The sequence below is a fragment of the Sminthopsis crassicaudata genome, chromosome 5 (genome assembly GCF_048593235.1).
Source record: "Sminthopsis crassicaudata isolate SCR6 chromosome 5, ASM4859323v1, whole genome shotgun sequence".
NCBI lineage: Eukaryota > Metazoa > Chordata > Mammalia > Dasyuromorphia > Dasyuridae > Sminthopsis > Sminthopsis crassicaudata.
Window position 1 is genome coordinate 67,557,244 of NC_133621.1, and position 22,561 is coordinate 67,579,804.

Consider the following 22,561-nt stretch of genomic DNA (forward strand, 5'->3'; position numbering starts at 1 on the left):
TCTCAATATGCAAATTTACAAAACTTAATTCAACATTTTCCTAAATATTCACATTTACCTTTATAATTTGCTTTGAAAGGGGTAGCATTACATGTCATGTCATTTAGATGCTTTTGATCACAGATTTTGGAAAAGCCATAACCTATACTCCATATAGTTTTTGGCATTAAATACCTGAAATGTATAAAAAGTATCCTTCTTGTCACTATCTTATCATTGTCACTATTTTTCTAGGTAAAAACAAGATAAGTTAAGAGGAAGAAACCAAGTTTCTCTTTTAAAATTTGGTGTGTCTCTTGGTTCTGTATGTCCACAAATGATCTCAAAAATTTCAGGCCACATTTAAACTTGAAATTCAATAAAGTTAAGCCCAAATGAAACTTTATAATGTCTATTGAAAACATGAAAACTTAATAGCATGATCCATTTCTAGCTAATAATTCTTGAGATTAGAGACATTTAACATCTGCTACCCATAAAGTCTACAATAAAATTTTAGAAAATTAATATAAAGATACTTAATGTATACAACTGCTAACATGCCAACATGAAAAGAAACTTGATCTCACTAAAACAAAACAAGAAAATCTATTTGAAAGTTTTAATAAAGTCACTAAATTTCAGTGTCTTTTTCTCTCTTTATTTAAACACAAATACATTTACAGCATGCAGGTTAAATTAAAACTATATGGCGTCGTCCCCAAACCAATTATCTTTGAATGTATCTTCACGCACTGAAAATAAGCCAATGTATTCCACAGGTAGAATCAGACTCTTATGTCATCTCATGTCAAATTTAGAGTTATACACAGTAGTGAGTCAGTAATTTTAAATTATGCAAATAATTTAATTGATCAGCATGAATAAATATTATTCTTTTATTTCACTGAGTTTTTCTTCTAAACCATTTAACAAGATGATTCAGAGGAACATAAAAATAAAATCCACTCCAAAACAGGGATACTGCAAATTGGAATAGCATTGCATCAGGGTCCTGTTAGAAACTGAAAATGTTCATTGACAAAGAATAAATGTTCTGTTCCATTGACCTACTATAGGAGAACCAAAGAGCAGTTCCTTTTTAAAAATTTAGATGTAATTCTTGGTAAACTTTTGCAAAAGGTTTAAAATTAGAAATTAAAAAATTATTAAGATATAAAAAGGTAATGTATATTTTGAGCTACATGCTAGTTATGATTGCACTGTTACACAGCAATGCTCAGCACCAATACCCATGATACTTTACTTACAGGAATGAAACTACCATATACAGACAAAAGAGAAAAAAAATCTGCTTCATTTATGTATATTTCCAAAGAAACCAGTTATCAGTCAGAAGTGAAATACAAATGTCTAAGCATATGCACCCTCTAGGCAGGCAATGACAAAGGTGTTTTCATTTAGAAAACTCTTGTTTTCATCACAAATGCTGCAGGATTTTTTTTTCCTTAGTAAAATTGCTTATCTTGCTGCACACAAAAATTTCATCTTGAATTATGGAGTGCTTCTTTTTCAATCAATCTGAAAGGCAAAATAACCGCCTCAAGGGCTACACACTGCAACAGCAAGGATTTCTGGCTGCTAATAAAAAAATAAATAAATAAATTCACCCTTTAAATCAAAATTATTACAAAAAGTGGAAATTACAGTAGTTAAGGAAATAGAAAAATAAGCCAATTAGGGTCTGAAACTTCTGACAATGGCTCCAAATTTTAAAATACAAACATATGTATATAAAACTTCTCTAGAAAGTTATTTTTGCCACCAACATCCTAATAAAGAACTTTAGAGTACCTATACTATCTGATGTATAGTTCCCAAACCCTGACTTTCCCCTAAATTCTGCTAACATCCCTAGAAAAAGCAAAGATTTGAGATCTTTTTTCCCATATCATTGATATTACTCTTTAAATTAAATTGCTGATTCATTTCAATCCTCTGAGAAAGAAGGGGGGGGGGTAATATGTAAAAAGTCTAGATCTAATTACAAAATCATGGACTAAAGCCAACAAAAGAAATCATTTTATTTCATGAATATACTAGTGACTCTTGCAAACAAGGCAAAAAAAAGAAAAGATTCATTTAATATAAAAGGTTTGGAGTAAACATCCCAATATTTCTAGACTAAACCAGAAATAAATTATAGTGTACAACTCAATGTCGAAGTTTTAAAACACACCTCAGGGATGAGTAACCAAAATGAACTAATTCCTATTTAATATGTATCAGTGTGTTTTATTTAATTTTCTAGCTCTTTAAGATACTTCACATTTTCTCAGTTTCCAAAAGCTAAATTTAGATCATTGATAAAGTACTGATAATGTGAGAATGAGAAATTAAATTTAGTTCTAGACCCTTCTAGTTCCTTTTTCTATGTTAGAGATGATAAATTAACTGTCAGATTTCTGTGCTAGCTAGTAGGTTAACTGGAATGAAGCAGAATAATTTCACCCCATGAAACTATATTGTGTATAGTATTAGGAACAACACATAAAAATGTTCCTTTGCCAAACCAATTCTCTTGTGTAAACTTAAGTTTACTTGTTAATATATAGTATTTAACTCAAAATAAACAGGCATTTCATCAGATTAACAGTTAAGCAGCCTGGTTGAAACTGAAATGTTGAGTTATGCAGTTTCAAGATTTCTGTGCCCAAATGATTCTCAGAAGCACACTTCAGAAACCAGACAAACAAATGTAGCCCTGATGTCGTTCCCAGGAGTCTTTAAGTGCTGCCCTGATATACAGAATGGGACACATAGTGTTCTAAGTGGTAAAACTTAAATATCAAATCTAAACTCCAACCTTGTTCCATGTTCCCTAAAGCAAGAAAACACACGCAAAAAGGAAGGTAACAAACTAAAATCTTCTTTAAACCTGTAGAGTACATTCAACTTGGCACAGTGCAGACTAAATTTAAGACATGAAAGACAAATCGTGTCATGAACAGGGCTACACTCTGAAATTACACGTCAATTTTCCAAGACGCCAAAATTGCACTCTAGTTGTGTTGAGAATCAGCAGAATTTGCAAGATGAGTTGAGTGGGAAATAGCTGTACAGGCCAGGTATAATTTATACATTTAAAAAAAGTTATAATCCTATAATCCCTGCAGGGGGAGAGATTATAGTCATGGAATGAGGCTCTCTTCTCTCTGCTTGATAACATATCATCTTCAACATCTGAAAAAGAAAAAAAAGCAAAGAAAGATTAGTATTTCAATTTATAGATAATTCTTGATTTTCCAGTGTAACTATGATATGAGGCAACAGAATTTTGAAACAGCCAGATTAAAATTTATCTAATAATATAATTTTTAAAAGCTATGACAACCACCTTATGCACCAAACTTTATCTAAAAAAAAAAAAAAAAAAAAAAAAGACTTCTTTTATTTGCAACCAATTAATCATTCGGGAAAGGGAAACAAAATAAGCTAAGAAAGGCTAATGATTCTTTTAGTCTTTACAACATCTAGAAAAATAAAAAATCGTTTTGACTGTGTTGGCAAGCATAAAAGAGGGGAATTGAAAAGGCAGAGATGATAAAGAATGCAAAAAGAAGAAAATGGAATAAAGAAAAAAGAGGAGAAAGATGAAGGAATGAAATCCTCATAAAGGTTGAAAGAGGGAGAACGTTATTCACCATTCTAGAAGGTTCTTCAGGGTTCCTTACTCAGGGAGAAGTACTAAAATTGGCCCTTAGATAACTTAGCAATAATGGAATCGGTAATAATAACAATGTTTGCCAGTGGGATTTTGAATTTTTTTTTTTTCCTAGTGCAAGGAATTAGTCTGAACTGCTCCAGCCAGAATTTTTAAGATAAGACAATCTCCAATTACTCTGCAAAAACTTTCACACTGTTTCTATCTAGCTATTCTTTAGGATGGGTTGGAAAAGAGGGGGTGTTTTTACTATAAAAAATAAACAATAAAATGAACCCAGTGTTTTAGAACAGCTTCAAAAGTATAGGGAGGGTTCTATCTCCCTCATGTGGCAAAAATGCTATTACATTGCACCAGAAGTTCAAAATTGAAGCTAATTTAAGCACAATATTGTCGTCTTCTGTGTTCTTGAGAAGGAGCAGTTCAGTTTATGTGTGACAGCCACCGTAAAGTCCATCAGCAAAAACTGATGGCTATTTTTAGTGCAAGCACCTCCAAAGCTTCCTGGCCAAACAAGAAATATAAATAATCTAAAATAGCATGTAGCTCATCCAAAATTGGTCTATAATTGGAACCAGTAAATCAATTATTAGGATTGTTTAAATGTTGAATTCTTCCAATCCTTCCTTCTATGCAGGCCAAGTGAGGCTTCCCGAGATGACTCCTGCCTTGAGGTCTCCGTGGGGCACAGGGAGAAAACCCGGCTACCAGATCTGTGCTGAATTTTTTTGACCGGAAAGCTAGCACTCACCAGAGGGAAGAGTGGTAATGATGGGAGTCATCAAAATGAAATAACACATTTTTGAAGCATTCACAACATAGTTGATAATAATAATAATAATTTAAAAAAAGATTATGAAGGTATTATAGAGCAGAAAATACTGGATGGGAAGTCAGGAGACCACTACTGATACTGAACATCATTTAAAAATGTATGATTCTGGGCAAGTTAATTAACATCTCTGGGCCTCAGTTTTATTACTTTATAAGAGACTAAATGATTTCAAAGATCCTGTTCAGCTCAAATTCTTTGACTTTTCTAAATGGATGAACCTGCATACCATTTTGTTTTGTTTCCTCATGGTAATTAAACCATTAAGTGATTAATATGTACACAGCACAATACCAGGTTCTGGTGGTAGGTAAAATAATATGCAATTGCTGCTCTCAGCGATCTCACAACTTAATAAGGGGCTATAATATCATATGAAGTATTTGCAATAATGCAAAATGAGGCATAAGCATGACAGATTATATCCTATGTCCAACAAGAAGGCTGCAGAGGGAGAGTGATTTCTGATTAAAGGCGTAGATACAGAAACTTATGAGAGGTTTAGGGGAGGTAGTAAACAATTCAGTTTGGGGGAAGTGAAACACACATAGTGAAAGAGTGTAAGATGAGATTGGAAAGGTAGGGAATTTCCCATAATGGAAAAGACTTTGAAGGCAAGGCTTAACTAGGCAGGCAGTAGAAGACCACTGAAGGGTTGCAAAAAGAGGAGAGATGGCTACTTCTCTTCATACACAAATCATTTCTATTATCGGAATGAAGGATAACTTAAGGGAAAGAAGACTAGAATAGAGATTACTGTAAATATTCCAATGTGAAGACAGCTTCTGTGAAGGGAGAGCAGGGGGAACAAAGAGGCCATCTAAGACAGGGGTTCTCAAACTACGGCCCACTGAGGAAGTTTATGCGGCCTGTCGGGTTATGGCAAATGGGCTGAGGGGTGGAGATAAGAGTGTCAGATGTTGTTTTTACTATAGTCCGGCCCTCCAACAGTCTGAGGGACAGTGAACTGGCCCCCTATTTTAAAAGTTTGAGGACCACTGATCTAAGAGATGCTAGAAATGGAAAGGATACAACTTGTCAAAAGCCTGAATGTTGTGGGAAAGGGAAAAATCAAAATGGGCAGTGAGTTTTGGAGAAAAGATCAGAGAAGACAGCATTCCCCTTGAGGACTACTTAATCTAGTAAAGGAATCTAAAACTGTAGACAAATAACTAAGAAAAGTCACAGAATGGTAGCTGTCTAAGAGAGGGCTACAGCGTCTATGAAAGACATGAAGAAAGAGGGGGTCCCTTCTTGCTGGGTCCATGAGGGCCTTCAACGACAGACTATGGATTTTTAAATATCATAAATAACTGGTAATCATGAAATGTTTTCTCCTGCCCTCTAATCTTTGCATTATTTCAGATAATCACTAAATTAACATTTAATTCCTAATTACCTAACCAAGTCTAACAAAATTCTATTTGTTACATTAAAAATTTTTTTAAAATAATTTCTATAGCACATATATGCTGTACCAATAATTAGAATTCATTTAGGAATTATGATTCTAATAAGGTTTCCAAAAGTTATGGAAACATTTCAAAATTAAGTATCTCAATTAAGGTTTTCTATTCTTCTTTGATCCCCAAATGGGCCCAGTATAAAAATAATTAGAATATTTACAAGTACAAATGCTTACACTTTATCTTGTCTGCCTCCACCACCACGAACTGCCACAGGTTGGCTATTCTGAGTAAATGCGCCTCCCCCACGAATTGCACTTGGATGAGTTGGAGAAGCAGCTGGATGCTGTCCAGGACGGATGGGCTTAGCTAAATAAAAGTAAAGAATGACTTTTGAATACTATTTATCACAATTTTTTTCAAGCAATTAATCATTATGGTTTTTTTCTTCATCAGTATATTTTACAACATCTTTTTTAAAATGGCCCGTGTCTTTAATGATACAAAGCTGGGGGGGAGGGGAGGAAGAATTCTACTATTTTATTAAAAAAAAAAAAAAAAATACCCTGAATTAAAATAAGAATCACATAAGTGCTTTACATCTACCTACATATTATTTTAGATTCTAAACATACACTAATACTAACTCAAAATCTCTAGTATCAGTTTCAACATTTGAGCCCACATGGTTGAAACCATAGCTCCTTAAATTACTGAAGTAATAACAATTCATTTTGTTGACGCCTCTGGACACAGAGGTTCCAGGGCTTCCACTTAAAGCTGCTTTGACTTTTGCTCCGTTAAATGTTCAGATCTATATAAGGCTTTGGAGCTGGAGATGAGGGAGTCACCTTTTCTAGTCCACAACCTAACCCATTTCTTTAAGCTGGGTGTATCTTGCTCCTTGAGAGGCAAGAGACATTTATTTTTTCTGTATTTCCAGTGCCTAGTACATAGCAGGCACTTAATGCTGTTTTACTAACTGAATAATGAGATTGTTTTAGAGGAAAATATACATCATTTAGATCTTTCTCCTAGTAATGGTAATTATGGGCAGGTCATTAACTGATGATAATAAAAAAAGGTAACTAAATACCATCTAAAATATTCTGCTGTAGAAGTAACTAATGATGATAAAAAAGTAACTAAATACAATCTAAAATATTCTGCTGTAGAAGTAACACTTCAGCATGCTACATGAACCAGATTAAAATGTAACTGTGGACATACTTAATAAAAATAAAACAGAACTCTGAGTGTGTGATTTTCTAAGTCAATGTGGAGCTCACAAGTATCCTTAAGAATGGTTTAGTGGTCTCATTTCTTTTTGGGATTGATTCTACTCCTCTAAATTCAGTAGTTCACCAAAGTTGTAGAATGGATAAGGCATTAAATAGATAGATAAATAAAGCTAAAAGCACAAGTAAGTTGTGTGGAAGCCATCCTTCCTGCCCACCCAATGCTTAGTCCATGTCAAGGGAGCTCTGAAACCACACCTTCAAAAATGGTGCATCCTGACTCTCAAGCCCAAGGCCCTGTTTTCTGACCTATTCTCTCTGGTCCTGGGAGCCTTCTCTGGGAAATGTTCACCTTCCCCAGCTCCACAGGACACTGCACTGTTTTTTTCCCTTTTTCATTTTCTCTCTGCTGGGTCCTTTCTGTTTCCTACACTTGAAACCTGTTTTGAAGTTATAAAGTGGATCCTCTTTTCCACTTGCTCTCTTAAATGATTATGTGATTCAGAGGCAGAACACCCCCATTTTGTGGGAGCTACGTCTCATTTCCCTAAGACTAGAGACCATAATGAGATAGTCTCTGTGATTACAAAGTTTATGGAGAAGTGTAGGATTCCTCTCACTTAAGAAGTATTTATAAGAAGATGAGGGAGGGGAAGAATAATTAACAACACAACATTAACAAACTTGTCTCTAGGATACTCAGAAGGACCACCAAAGGCTTTCACTTTTAATATTAATCCTTAACTCACAGAAGTCAGTGTTTGGTAGCACATAATTCCAAATATCCTGCTTTTGAATAGCAAATTTATTTATTTTATGGTATAACTTAAAGTCCATTTACTGATAGTTATGGGGGAAAAAAAGACACATGAATTCCTGTCATAAAAGAGGCCTTAAGAAATGATGAACTAAAGGAAGAATAAAACACACATTTTTGGACATGGCCAATACGGGAATCTGTTTTGATAATCTATGCTTACTTGTTACAAGGATTTTGTTTTTATTTTTCTTCTTCCAATGGAGGGAGAAACAATTAAATAGTTGCTAATGGGGAAAAAAAATTTTTTTTTAAGTAAAAGAAAAAATGAGATATCATTAACAAGGGTGATGAACAAAAAATTTGAAAGTTGTAATGGTACTCCCCCATGTTATAGGAGTTAAAGAAAGCCCTCCATCAAGCTAGAGGGATTTTCCAGAGAATAGTATGTGAGAAAGTAGACAAAAAATTAGTAGGAAAAGGCAGAGATATTTAAATCATGGTACTTTGAAGGGAATTTCCAAATTGATGAAATTATAAATCCAATTCACTGATTATATATATATATATATAAACTGTGAGGGGAAAGCATTACAAAATTCACAAACCATCAAATAAACATATTTTGATTTCTTTTCATTCAAATTGTTTTTAGAAAATTCAAGAACTATTTAGCAACATCAACAAAATACTGATTTAACCAATTATTTAAAAAAATTTTTTCATGCTGACAAGTAGAAATTTATTTCTATAAAAGGATCATAGAGATATGAGAATAAAATTAGAACCTGCATTTGGCTGCACTTTTGTCATTTCATATTCTAAGCAGTATTCAGTTCTAGAATTTCTGGTTTTGCTTTGTAGTTTTTCTATTTACTACATAGTGTTCTGTGACCAAAGACGATAAGCATAGAGAAATGCAATTTATGCTTGTAAATGGAAAAGCCCTTTGGGTAGTATTTGAAGATTAAGTTAAAAGTCTTAAAAATCTCTCTTATGTAGTTTAAGAGCACACATAGCATATCTAAAATAAATCAGGTTATAATTTATCTAAATGAAAGTCATTTGGTTTAAAAAGAGAGTTAAAAAACTTTTCTTTGTTCTACTAACCAATCTGTGCAGAATGTCCCCTCCTGGCCATGTTCTTTGACCTGACCGCTTCCTTAATCCGATCGACTTCTTGCTGATACCGTTTACGATCCCGAGAGGCATTTTCTTTGGCTTCTTTCAAAGCAGACTCCAAAGCTTTGACTCTCTCAGCTGTAGCTCTAAGTCGTTTTTCCAATTTTGGAAGCTCACAGCGAAGATCTGCATTATCACGTACCAACTGAGGGTAAATCAAAGCAAGTATTAGAATATTAACCACGTTTCACTTAAAAGATAATTATCTTCTATCTTCTGGCATTTTTGTTTTTAATACATACAACCCAATCCTGCTCTTTCTCCCCAAGAAAGGGAAAATGGGCCCAGGCCCAGTGTAGATGCAAGTGTAGAAGGAAGAGCTCTTTGGCAGTGGGGTCTGAAGACCTGAGCTGAAATCCCAGATCTGGCACTTGCTGATGACTTTTCCCTACTCAGCTGAACTCAAACACTCATTTATCCACAATATAAAAGAGAGAGAATACAAAGGGGACAAACAGCTGGCTTTAACTGATGCCTGGGACACACTCTGTGTGACTGGGGTCAAGTCTCTCAGTCTACTGGAGTTCAAGGCCATGCACACTGGGTGGCTAAGTAGGTACAGCTTGGCTGAGAGAGCTTCTTCAGTGGATAATCCCCAGACTAATGAAATTATAGGTCAGGTTTAAAAGAAAAAAAATCTAGCAAAAATGATTTCAAGTGACACATATAAATGATGTTTGCTTTACTAATTAAAATGATCTCATTCAATTTATACTTTTACTAAGGAACTAAATATCTTGGTAAAATTGTTAAGATTTACTTTATTGATCAGGGAACTAAGAGTTGAAGGGAAAGAGAAACTCAGACTGGAGGATCCATCAGTGCTAGTTAAATCCCAAAAGCTTTGCAATTATATTTTAGTAGCCTACTCTCAGGGAGAGAGACTCCTAATAAAAGATCACTACCCATTAGCCTCTTCTCCCCTCCGCAAATCCTCTAAAGTTCTTGGGAGTCTGTTTATATGCTGTAGTTAATAGAAAGTCTTAAGAGTCTAAAATATCATAGAATTCTAGATCACAGGAATTGGAAACCCTGTGAATGAGAATTTTTTTTTCTTTTTCTTTCTTCATTCATTCATTCACTTATTTTTTGCTGAAGCAACTAGGGTTAAGTGACTTGCCCAGGGTCACACAGCTAGGAAGTGTTAAGTGTCTGAGGCTGTATTTGAACTCAGGTCCTCCTGACTTTGGGGGCTGGTGCTCTATCCACTGTGCCACCTACGTGCTTTGAGAGACAAAAATTAAAATAGCCTTCCAAATAACTGACATTTCTACAAGTCATTCTATCTCCAGCTTATTACCTGTTTGTGTACTTTTGTGAGTTGCTCAAGATTATTTTCAAGAAAGGAGATCTTCTGCTTTTGGGCAGCACTACCTCCAGTATCATCAGAATCAATCTCTGCACTCTGAGAAAAAAAAATAATGAATCACTTCAATATTTAAACTATGTAACTATTTCAGAAACTAAAGAAACCAAAGGTTTATTTATAGATAAAAGTTAAATGACCATTACAAGAATCTCAATGATCTTAAACTACCTTTTTAACTCTTGTGGCTAGGTCTTGAACAAAGAGCTTCCGAAGGTTGTGTAGAGTCTGAAGTTCTTTTGCCTTGAATGAAAAATTTTTTATAACTTAATATTTCATATTTAGGATAAGTATAAAATCCAAAATTTTATATTCTCTTACCACAGTCTCTTCTAAACCCTTCAGGTCTTGCCTAGCTTGCTCTCGCCTGTCTTGCATAACACTAAAAATAAGGAATAAAAAAATTACATATAGATATGCATGTATATGTGCCAGTTTTATCTTCTGGTTCAATAAAATCTATCTTTATATATCAGGGAAGGGGGGAAAAAACTTTCATCCAGTAGAAACTAGACATATCATGCTATTAAGAAATTTTAGTTAAAAGGTTACATTATAACAATATAATTTTGTTTGGTGTTCAAGGCTCCTATGGGATATATGGAACATTATTTCCAAATAAAGTGCAATGCTTCAATGACAGAGAAAGGTAAAATTATTTGTTTGAAGAAGTGAATTAAAAATAGCCAACAACTGTTGATTAGCTTGAGTTAATCAAATGATGGCCTTGGAATGAGATGGTTAATTGCGAGTTGCAATTATTAAATTATTGGAGAATTAGACTATGATAAATACATTTTGTGGCAAAACCATAACCATGTTTATAAACTGAAGTTTCTTTTGAACAGAAAAGCATTCCAAGATCTTACATGCTTTTGGGTAGTTATTGTTGTGACTATTCACAGTTGGGTGATCAGGACTGGGTCTTTCCTTACAACAAATTCTAGAAGCTGCTTTTAACTAAATTGCTGATAGCAGCTAGTCTGTTTTCTTATAAAATACAGAAGCAAACTGTAGTTAATTATGTGAGCTTTCCAGATCATAAACTGTTTTCAAGCATTTACTCTACCTGTTACCTATTGAATTGTTAAATAAACAAGAACATCTCTGCTTAATGATTCACATCTGGCAGTAGTCTGCTAACACAATGGCATCTGCAGGCAGAAGGAACAGGTCCATTTTGCTTATTAGTTGTATCAGAGAAGACAAATTCCACCTGCCTGTGGACCTCCATTTGCCTGCAGCCTAATGCTAGAGCCAGGTTCTCCTCATTACTCAGTTCAGTTCAGTCTCCTATTTTAGGCCTTGCTAAAGTTCTCACTCACGTAAGTTCGTGTAGTTTCCTGCTTTTTTCTTGATCTGTGGCTTTCAACTTCTCATGTTCAACTCTCAGGCGTTCCTGTTCTAACATCATTTTCTGATTTTGGCTATTGAAAAGAAAGGGCATAAGTAATATTAATTTTATAAAATATATTAAAGACTTCAAACTTTCACAGTTTTCATTTTTCCTAATATCTTAACTAGATTTATCTTTTATTATCATCCATAAAACTGAACTTTTGGACAAACTTAATATTGTTTATGTGCATAAATAGTAAAATAAAAGGACAATAGTTTTCACATACTTTACTACTGTTTGTTTTGCAACTTCAATTTTTTTTTAAACTTATACTGTCCCAGGTTTTTTTTCTTAAAACTTAAAAACAAAACAAAACAAACAACAAAAAAAAAAACCCAAAACCACAACCCAAAACCTCAGGACATTCCACCACTCCATTTTAAAATGAAAATAATTTCTAAGCTTCAAAATTTCTCTCAAAATTTTCAATCACAAATGTGTATTTTTCAGGAAAATATACTACCTGAAATTTTGATTTTTAACATGGGTGTAATAACTTCAAAATTCAAAGGATAAATTATAGCTACCTATATCTATTTGTTTGTATAAAGATTATCCTACTTTTCCCCACTGAATCTCTCCAAATATATTTTCATCGAAACTAAACTGTAAATATGTAAGCAAATACATTAAAATAAAAAAATCAAACACTTACTCTTGCAGATCAGTAATAAGCTTTTCTTTAGCATCAACTTCATCTCTCAGACTACTAATTTGTTTTTGATGAGTTTCTCTGTGGCTTTGTATCTGTTGTTCGACAGCTTGCTAAAAAATATAGTTTTAAAAAAATGGTTAAAAATGAACATTGTGATGTAGTTAAAAATTATGAATATGACAAAGATTAACTTACCTTAACTTCATTTGCAGTCTGAACCTTATTTAAATGCTCCTTTTCCATTTCATGGACTTTCTCTGGGCAGAGGATAAGAAAAGAATTGAAAGTTTCTAGTATAGATTACAGAAAATATGATCCATTTTTCTGCAGCAATAATTCAGTAAACCCCCAAACTGCAAATCTTGACTCAAAGTCCATGTAAATAGTTAGTAACAAACCTCAATCTTTGTTGACATAATGAATTACTTTATTTTTTGTTACATAAAAATTCCCTTGAAATTTAAACACTTAGTTTCTTTCCTGCTCCTGAGAAGGCTAAGAGGGCACAGCTCTATTTAGAATGATGCTTCCTAACAGGTTGACTGAGAATTATTTATTCCTAGAATGCAGTAGTAGACCTTTAGTATAGACATGACAGAAAAGACTCTCATGGAAAACTGGACAATTTACAATTCCTTATGATACAGATCTTTAATGTGATTTTGTTTTTATATGAAATAATCTCCCAGTACAGTCATATATTTAATAAAATGTAATTTCTCCACTCCCTAATCCCCAGGCAATTGGGGTTAAGTTGACTTGCCCAGGGTCACACAGCTATGAAGTATTAAGTGTCTGAGGTCAGATTTGAACTCAGGTCTGACTCCTGACTTCAGGGCTGGTGTTTTATCCATTGTGCCACTTAGCTGCCCTAAAATGTAATTTAAAAACAAACAAACAAACAAAAAAACCCCCCAAGTCTCCATAGCTACTATCTTCCATAAGTAAAAATAAAAGTTGGCTAAAAGGAAGCATTAGCATGGATGATTTCTGAAAAGCTAGTACTACAAAAATTAAAATCACTAACCTGCCAGTGAAAACAAAAGCAATTTAAGAGTTGGCTAGCCAAAATTCAAAAGTGACTGAAAAGGATACTGAGCAAATGAAATTTCTGGGGCTTCGGTTAATTAATATGAAGGGAATAGTCCCAAAATACATATGTATAATTCAAAATTTAAGAAATACATCCACTGGATAATAAGGAACATACCTTGTGCTCGTAGCTGTACTAATTCTTCATTAAGGGAGTCCACAGATTCCTCCAACTGCCTTTTCTTTTGCTCAACATTCTGAAGGTATTCAGTCAATGACTTGATTTTTGCTTCATGCTTTCAAAATAAAATAGATTTGGAATGACTTCATGTGGGGGAAAATAATCTGAACCACTTTTATAGCAAAAGAATCTTAAAAAAAAAAAAATCAAAGTCCTGGCAATTAAAAAGACACACATTTTTGGGATATGGTCAATGTAAGAATTTTGTGTTGCTGGGCTATTCATATTTGTTGTTGAAGGCATTCCTTTTTCTTCTTTTTGATTGTTCATTGTGGGCAGGGGTAAGGAGATAACAAAAACTTTTTAAAATAAAAAGTTAAGAATAGAGATATATGGTAAACTACACAGTTAAGTCCTAAATTTTAAATCTTTAAGAACTTACCCAATGTGATAGCTAGAAAAACAATAGATTTGAAGGGAGGGCATTTTTATGGTTTTCCCCATTTTACTACACCATATATTTTTTCCTGTCTAATTTACAGATTCTATTCCTGGGAAGTCATTCTACATTAGAGCATAATTTCCTGACAATGGTTCCACATTACAGGATATTAATTTTACTAGTTTGCTATGTTCTCCAAGACCCCTCTTTATCCCTAAGCATTCTATTCGATAAAAATACGAAAATGGACACATTAAGATTTCAACTATTATTTGCAGCAGATTCACATCTCAATATTAAACCAATCATTTAAAATCTTCTTCACATAGTTCAAATCCCTTTCCCTAATATCTTTGTTGATGACCCAGCCACAACTTTACTGAAATGGTTATCAACTTTAAAACTTTGAATCCCTTTTTCCCTTCCTTCCTATTTTATAAGTTTTGCCAAGCTAACCCTCCAAATGTTTCCTTGCTCCTTTTAATCATCCTTTCTGCTGTTCCCATCCTCAACCTGTTACCTTCTACTGCCTGTGCCAGAATGACAGAACTTCAGAGTTCTGTTCTCTATGGCCACCTAGACCTGTACAGCCTTCGGCAGCATACCTCCAGCCTTTACTAAAGGGAAATCCATATCTGCACAAGTGAAGACAAGTGAATTACTAGAAAGCTTTTCCTGACATCCAGTCTAAATGTGCCTCTTCGGCTTCCACTCACCACTCTGCCCTTGGGGACCAAGAGGAACAAGTCTTAGCCTTTTCCAGAAAAGAGCTCTACAACAGAAAGCACTGTCTACAGACTGCTCTCTCCCTTCCCCCACTCACAGTCACTTGTATTTCAGGGTGTTCAAATGATCCTACGGCCCATATGCCCTTTTCTAAATGATACTCAGCTTATCACTGTCATTGCTATACCGTGGCATTTAAAAGTGAATATTCTATTGTGGCCAGCACAAAATAAAGTGGCATTCTTATCTGTTATTCTTGGGGAGTATACCTTTGGTATTAGAGAATAGAGTTGTTTTTATGGTTACCATTCACAATGTTGAAGCACACTGAGATTGTTGGTTCACTAAAAATCCTAGTTCTTTTTTGAACCTCTGTGGCTGTCTAGCCAACCCCTATCATCATGCACTTGTGAAGTTGATTTTTTTTTTTTAACAAATGTAAAACTTTCCACTTATTACCAAATTTCATCTTATTCAATTTAGTCTGTCAAAATCTTTTTCCATCTCAGTCATTCACTGTTAGGAATTTCTCCTAGCTTCATGTCAATTGCAAATTTGATAAAAGTGACATGTATACCAATATCCAAGTCATTGATTAAAATGTTAAAAAGCACAGGATCAAGCACAAATTCCTGGATCCTGATGCTGGAGATCTTCTTCCAAACTGACAGCAAACCATGAACTATTACTGAGTAAACATCCTGACTATATGTTTAGAACCAATTCTGTATCCTCCTAATTATATTTCCATTTCATTTTTATTTCCCAAGTTTTCCACAAGAATAGCATTACAAGGGGCAGCTAGATAGTGCAGTGGATAGAGCACCAACCCTGAATTCAGGAGGACCTGAGTTCAAATCTGGCCTCAGACACTTAACACCTCTTAGCTGTGTGATCCTGGTCAAGTCACTTAACTTCAAAAACAAGTCTAAATAAAAATAGCAGCAAGAAAATTAGATCTTGTGACATTCCTCTCATCTACCTGTTTAGCAACGACTCTAGAAAAAAGGGAAAAAAGGTTAGCAAGACATAATCATGCTGGCTTCATAATAACTTCTCTTTCAAAGTGTTCATTAACCATCCATTTGTTAAGATGTTTAAGATTTTTTTTTTTTTTTTTTTTTTTTTTTGGGCAGAGGCAATTGGGTGACCAAATGACTTGCCCAGGGTCACACAACTAGGAAGTGTTAAGTGTCTGAGGCCTTTTTTGAACTCAGGCCCTCCTGACTTCAGGGCTGATACTCTATCCACTATGCCACCTAGCTGCCCCGATGTTTAAGATTTTGCCAAATTGGAGCAAAATTCACTATCCTGGAATTTATAAATTTCAATCTCTTCATTTTTGAAATCCTCCTCAAAACTACTCATCTTTTTGGCCTTTCAACAATTACCTTAAGTAGCTCAATCCTGAGCTGCACCTGCAGTTCTTTCAGATCTTTAAGGTCTTCATTTGGATTGGAAGAACATTAAAGATATCTTGCTGCTTTATTTTCTTACTTATAGTATTTTGGGTTTTAGCTCCCTGTTACTCTTTTTACATTTCTAAATTCATTATTTCTAAATCCATTTGTTAGTAAAGAAAACAAATATGAACTGGGCCATTTTCTTCTTCTATCATCAATTCCCACTCTCTTCTCCCCAAGCAGTGACTCTATCCCTTCTTTAAGTCTTTGTTTCCTTATTGCAGCTAAAGAACACTTTGTTTTTAGCTCCCACTCCCATCCTCACTTCCCAGCCTTGTCTCCTGAGAGGATTTCTGCATGACTCCTCCCACCAAACTTTTGCATTCATCCCATTAGCTGCTTTTTCTTTCTTCTTCTCTCAATATCTTTTCTTTTTTAAGATTTTCTTTTCTTTTCTTTTTTTTTTTTTTAGGCAGTGGGGCTAAGTGACCTACCCAGGGTAACACTGCTAGGAAATATTAGATATCTGAGGCCATTTTTGAACTCAGATCCTCTGGACTCTAGGATTGATGTGCTATCCACTGCACCATCTAGCTGTCCCTCAATGTCTTTTAAAGATCTAAACTGACTAGTGAATTCCCTGTGCATATGCCGACTACTAGTACTGTTTTTTCATATTCTCATAACTTAATTGTTGAAAGTGTCATATCCATTCTGGACTATCTTTATTCCAGAGATATAAGAAATCTCAGGGGTCTTTTAGTCATACCAGAAAAAAAGTATATATTTTTTAATCATGGGATTCATCCTTCTTCTTGAAATCTCTCCCTAAAAGTCAAGATTCTTTACATGACCACATTTTCTTAATGTACAATGCTATTCTAGCCACTCCAACCTAGCTTTTCTTTTATGCCCTTTCTGAGGTACATTATAGTCATTGAGCCTTCAGAAACTATTTAGTTTAACACTTTGGTTTTACAGAAGAAGATTAACTAGCTTGCCCAGTCATACAGTAAGTGGCAGGAACAGAATTTGAACCCAGGTCTTGTGACTTCAAATCCAATGTTCAAGACATAATTCTACAATGACTTCTTTCCTACCCTTTTTTCTTCTATTTAATAGTTTTAGTCAAAGAACAATTTCTCAGTACCACAAGATAATAGTACTTAGGTTACTTCAGCCAACTCAAATTTGCAGTGATGAATCACAATAGAAATCTTTCAATTAATCAGATAGCCAGAAGTATCAGAAGAGTTCAACTAATACTTACAAAATGTCATAAAATGAACTATAAGATATATTAAATGTTCTGTGGTTCTTTGGTGTATCTTTAAAAGGAAAGTTTAACTAGTTACTGCCATTGTGGAAGTTAAGCTATTTATGATACTGGTTAACTGTATACTCTGTTAACATCACATAATATGTGCCCAAATTCTCAGTGTAGTTCAGCTTTAGCCTTTAGATGCACCCAGACTTTTGGGACATGCTGTATGTCAATTTAGATTCATTAACCTACCAGTAACTGCTTCAGTTACCATATGATTAATAAATTAAATTGCTGTTTACTTGAATCTTACTGGGAGCTGATAGTTATTTTGGTCTCTCGAGATTTTTCTTTTGGATGTAGGAGCATTTTAACTATAACATACCCCATTTGTAATCTTTTAAAGACAAAGCTTTAAATTTACAAGATCCATTTTCATGCCAACAGCAATCCTTATTTAAAAACACTAGAGTGTTAATATTAGCATACATTGTTTAAAAGGACACAATTAAGGTTTCAGATTGGCAGACTATTACAGTAGTCTGAAACATAGAAATTATTTTTCTTAAAGGGCTAAGATTGAGATAAAAACTATTCTATATATCAAACTGTGTATATACCATAGCATTTGCTCCCTAGGATAATGTTGAAGATTACTTAAATTTAAAAGATCTGTTTATACATTTTGTAAAATTTAATAACCAAATTTAAATGAGAAATATGCCAAGCAAAAATAAAATTCTTAGAATTATGGTATTGTATTAATTAACAAGATTGTATATATCCATTTCTTAATCTATGGTTTAAAACCTTATATGGGGGTACTGTAACTGAATGTGGAGGTCACAAAATCATGATTTATTATTAGTAAACTTCAACTTTAAAGATTAGAAATTCTAGCTATTTATTAAAGTATATCACATGATTTTTCTGAAGTTAATCTGTTTTAATGTGAAACTGCATCACAATTCAAATTACACTTAAGATTGTATGGTATCAATTAAAGTCAATCATCAATACCACCTAGATTCAGTATAACGAACCAAATATTACCAGACTGAATCAATATTAAGTGTCAATTCACAGTACAGTCTCTTATTTTTTGTCATTCTGTCTTAGAATTTCACATTTGTGTTTTAGTTTTAACAAACATCTTTCAGAGGGAATCACAATTTAGGTACAAACTTATTTCCAACTATAGTGTAATAAACATCCAATTATTTCAGCCTGTTTCTTGCTCAAGTATAAAAATATCAAAGCTAATCTAGTTATGTTCCAGATTTCAAAGATTGGCACCCGCAGCTCTGATATGAAATAAAGCAAAACAATTGACTATTCACTGTAAGAATTCTATTAAGATAGTTTAAAGGATTGTTGGAAAATAGGCAATTTTATAGTAACTAGCTTTAGGTGACATGCATTATGCCTAGACACAGTCCATTTTCACTTTTGGAACATTGTTTAGATTGTGTGTTCGATGTGTAGTCAGGCCCCTGTCAGAAGGTCAGACCCTTTGCAATTTATCTTAAGAATGTTCCCAAAGCTATTCTATTCTTTTGTAGAATAGACAACTCTAGAATATAGACAATTCTGACACAGAAGACTTTGTTTTTAGAAAGTGTAATCCTATAATGGCAAACCATTAACTCAAATAGTTTCTTGAAACTCAGTTTCCTTCTCCTTTCAAATGGTTACTTCTCATGAATGAGTAGATAAAGAACTGTAGAAACTGAAGGGCAAGAGTGGCTTTGACTTTTTAATACTTCAAATAAAATTTTTTTCCATTCTCATCAAGTCAAAAGTTGAATTTACATTGACTATTTGGAACATTTCTTCTTCTGTTGATTTCATAGACAGAAGCAATTTAATACTACACATCTAGGCTAGATAGAAACCTGTCCAGTAAATTCAAAGCTAGAGGAAAATGTCAAAGGTAAAATACTGAGGCTTCATTTTGAAGTTTCTCAGTCTTGCATGATTATGTGCAAAGTCAATAAGGCTCAGGCTAAAGACCCTTGTTAACATCTGTATTACTATTCCAACAGAACATTCAGCTGGTTGCAGCAGGTTCTGAATTTTAGTTATTACTCTATTCTTTCACCTCTGTCCCCTATCTCAAGATCTGTCCTCACCTCAATCCAAAGCAATTAATTTAAATAACATGAAAAGTACATGGGAGAAAGGAAAGGGTGGGGCAAAAGAGATGGTAAAGGGCAGAAATAGTAAAAGATTCTTAAAACAGGTCTTCATGTTGCCAATTGCTCTATATTCAAAATTTTCTTCACATTGTTCCCAAGGGAATTTCCTGATGAAGAGGGATCACAAAACTTCTGTGCTCACTCAAAGGTTCTGATTCCTTATCAAAGTATGAGCTCTTAAATGTGGCATCTCAGATCCATCACAATCCAATTCTCACTTATTTTTCAGTTTCACTGCACCTCACTTCCAATCATGTAATCTCTTTTCACTCAAACCAAATTGATGGCCTTTCACCAATGTCCTCCTGCCTGTTCTCATCTCCTGTGCAAACTGACCCTCACTGTCAAAGAAGGAATGGTCTCCTCTCATGTTTTCAAATTTCTTTTTTTCAAAGTTCATCTTCTCTACAAAACCATTACTAATCCTCCCAGCATCAAGTACTCTTTTCCATTTCTCAAACCCCACTATCTGACCTCATATTTGTCTCTCAGATTACATTGTTATTCATGTCATTCATCTCACTTCCCACTCTTAAAATTAGATACTGTTAATTTTTTTCTGGGTCCTCAGAATGCTTAGTATTAGTTTACTGCATCTAACAAAGTGTCTGAGGGATGGAGTGAATTGAAAGAGATTCCTGAAGACTGCTAAGTGATCTCATTTCATTCATTCTTCATTCTCCTAAATGGATGAATGTGTTTTTCAAAAGGCCCTAATTCCTCAACTCTCATTCTGGGTCGAACAGTCAGGATTCCTATAACTTACTTTTAGTAGATATTTCTTTTTTGGAAATGAAAAATTCCCTGGCGAGGATGAATATATTGAGTGAAAAGTGCAACCTACTCAGAATCCTCATATTACTATGCAATGTTATACTGAGAAAACAAAAATGATATTCTTTCTGAATTAATCACAATATGTTTTACTTCAGTTAAACTATGGAAATTTGTTTTCCCCAACAAACCTTATTTAAAATTAAAGTCATAAAAACATTTCAACAATTGAACTCTAAGTTGCATGTTATAATACATACTTGTGAAATACGAAGCTGACATGCTGCTAATTCTTTTTCATTTTCTTCCATTTTTTTGTTGCTTTCTGCTTGGGTACTTTCTAATTGTTTGCAGCGTTTCACCATTGTTTTCACTTCTGATTTCATTTTACTAATGTACAATCTTGCAACAGTGAATTCTTCATCTATCATGCCAGTTCCTTCAGGTTGCTGAGAAGAAAAAGTAAATTCATGTGAACATTGCTGTAATAAAATATTTTAGTGGGAAGATCAGAATCTAAAATATAGTCAACAAAGTTAATATTTGCAAAAATCTGTGTGACATTTAAACTTAAATCTGTTCATATCTGAGTTCAGTTTATTTCTTTCAATTTTTGCTTTCAAAGCTTGCATCAAAGAATCCTAACCTGTGGTCTCATTGCTAAGTTTTTTTGGAAAGGGTTGAGACAGGAGTTGGGGGGCAGCTAGGTGGCGCAGTGGACAGAGCACCAGCTCTGAAGTCAGGAGGACCTGAGTTCAAATTTGTTCTCAGATACTTAACACTTCCTAGCTATGTGACCCTGGGCAAGTCACATAATCCTAATTGCCTCAGCCAAAAAAACAAAAACAAAAACAAAAACAGAGACAGGAGTTGGTAAGCTTATTGTGGAATATATTGCAAATTGTTGAATAATCCAAATATACATACATTTCCCTATATATGTGTGTGTGTGTGTGTGCATGCATCATGCATGCATACATGTACACACACACAGATAACAGAATTTTTTCATTCTGTCATTATAAATTTTCTCAAAGGAATCTAATAATATTATCAGGATGTAGAGGTCTATGAAGTCTGACATTTAAAAAGGGTCCTCATATTTGAAAAGATAGGAAATTATTGACAAACTATATTCTGCTTGAATTTTCCTTTCACTACATAAAAAAAGTTATATAGTATATGAATACAGGCTAAGAAAAAGATCTGACATTAGGCCTTAAAAAAAATAAAATTCTGCCTCTTATATTTTTTTTCATGAGTAAATTTTTCAATAACCATAGCCATTTCAGCTACAACAACATCCTAAGACAATAAATTACTAATAAGAGGAAGTTTAGGCGCTGTGAGTATATCACTAAATATAGTTAAAAAGAACTGTATCTAAGCCACATCACTTAATTTTTGTAAGAATATAGTACAAAGCTCAGATGAAGGTTCAATAAATGTCTATTAAAATAGCAAAAAACATTATGTCAGATTGTCTCAACTGAAGTTAATTTTTGTATCCCAAGCACCAAACCCCAGCTCAAGGATGGAAAACTGTACTAGATAGTGTTTTAACTTGCACAAATCAGATTTCCTTGTCACATTAATGAACTTTTCATTGATTCTAAGATTAAAAGGGTTTTTAGATCATATTACTTTTGGTACAGTATAGTATAATTCTTAACATCCGACATCAACTCATGTACTCAAGACTGGGGGATTTATTTTGAAGCAAACACTCTTTTAAAATGCATATAAGTGAGAAGAAGTTCTTAACCCCCAAGGAGCCTCTGGATAGATTTGAATGTAAACTTGGATGGGAGAAAAATTGTTATTTCACTTTAATTAGTTGATTTTTATATATATTTTACTTTATACATTTAAAAATATGATTCTAAGAAAATGTCCATAGCTTTCTCCACACTACCAAAGGAGTCTGTGACAAAACCCTTGCTTGAGAGAGACATATGCTGATAAAAATCAATAGCCTTGATTTGGGTAATGATTTAGAAAAAATATTAATTTTTCTATGCTTTTGGGAGTGCTTTTTTTGG

At 33.9% G+C, this 22,561-nt stretch overlaps 1 protein-coding gene across 1 annotated transcript in view; it reads right to left on the minus strand.

Moving 5' to 3' along the window:
* Window positions 1-618: 618 nt before the first annotated feature.
* Window positions 619-22,561, minus strand: part of KIF5B (kinesin family member 5B) — a 61,401-nt gene continuing 39,458 nt past the window's right edge. The window contains exons 16-26 of the mRNA XM_074267065.1: window positions 20,780-20,968; window positions 13,710-13,827; window positions 12,695-12,756; window positions 12,500-12,609; window positions 11,771-11,872; window positions 10,767-10,827; window positions 10,617-10,688; window positions 10,380-10,484; window positions 9,008-9,224; window positions 6,139-6,271; window positions 619-3,183 (exon numbers count right to left, since the gene is read on the minus strand). Of these exons, the coding sequence (XP_074123166.1) occupies window positions 3,177-3,183; window positions 6,139-6,271; window positions 9,008-9,224; window positions 10,380-10,484; window positions 10,617-10,688; window positions 10,767-10,827; window positions 11,771-11,872; window positions 12,500-12,609; window positions 12,695-12,756; window positions 13,710-13,827; window positions 20,780-20,968 (1,176 nt within the window). The 3' untranslated portion in view covers window positions 619-3,176. The remainder of the gene's footprint in view (window positions 3,184-6,138; window positions 6,272-9,007; window positions 9,225-10,379; window positions 10,485-10,616; window positions 10,689-10,766; window positions 10,828-11,770; window positions 11,873-12,499; window positions 12,610-12,694; window positions 12,757-13,709; window positions 13,828-20,779; window positions 20,969-22,561) is intronic.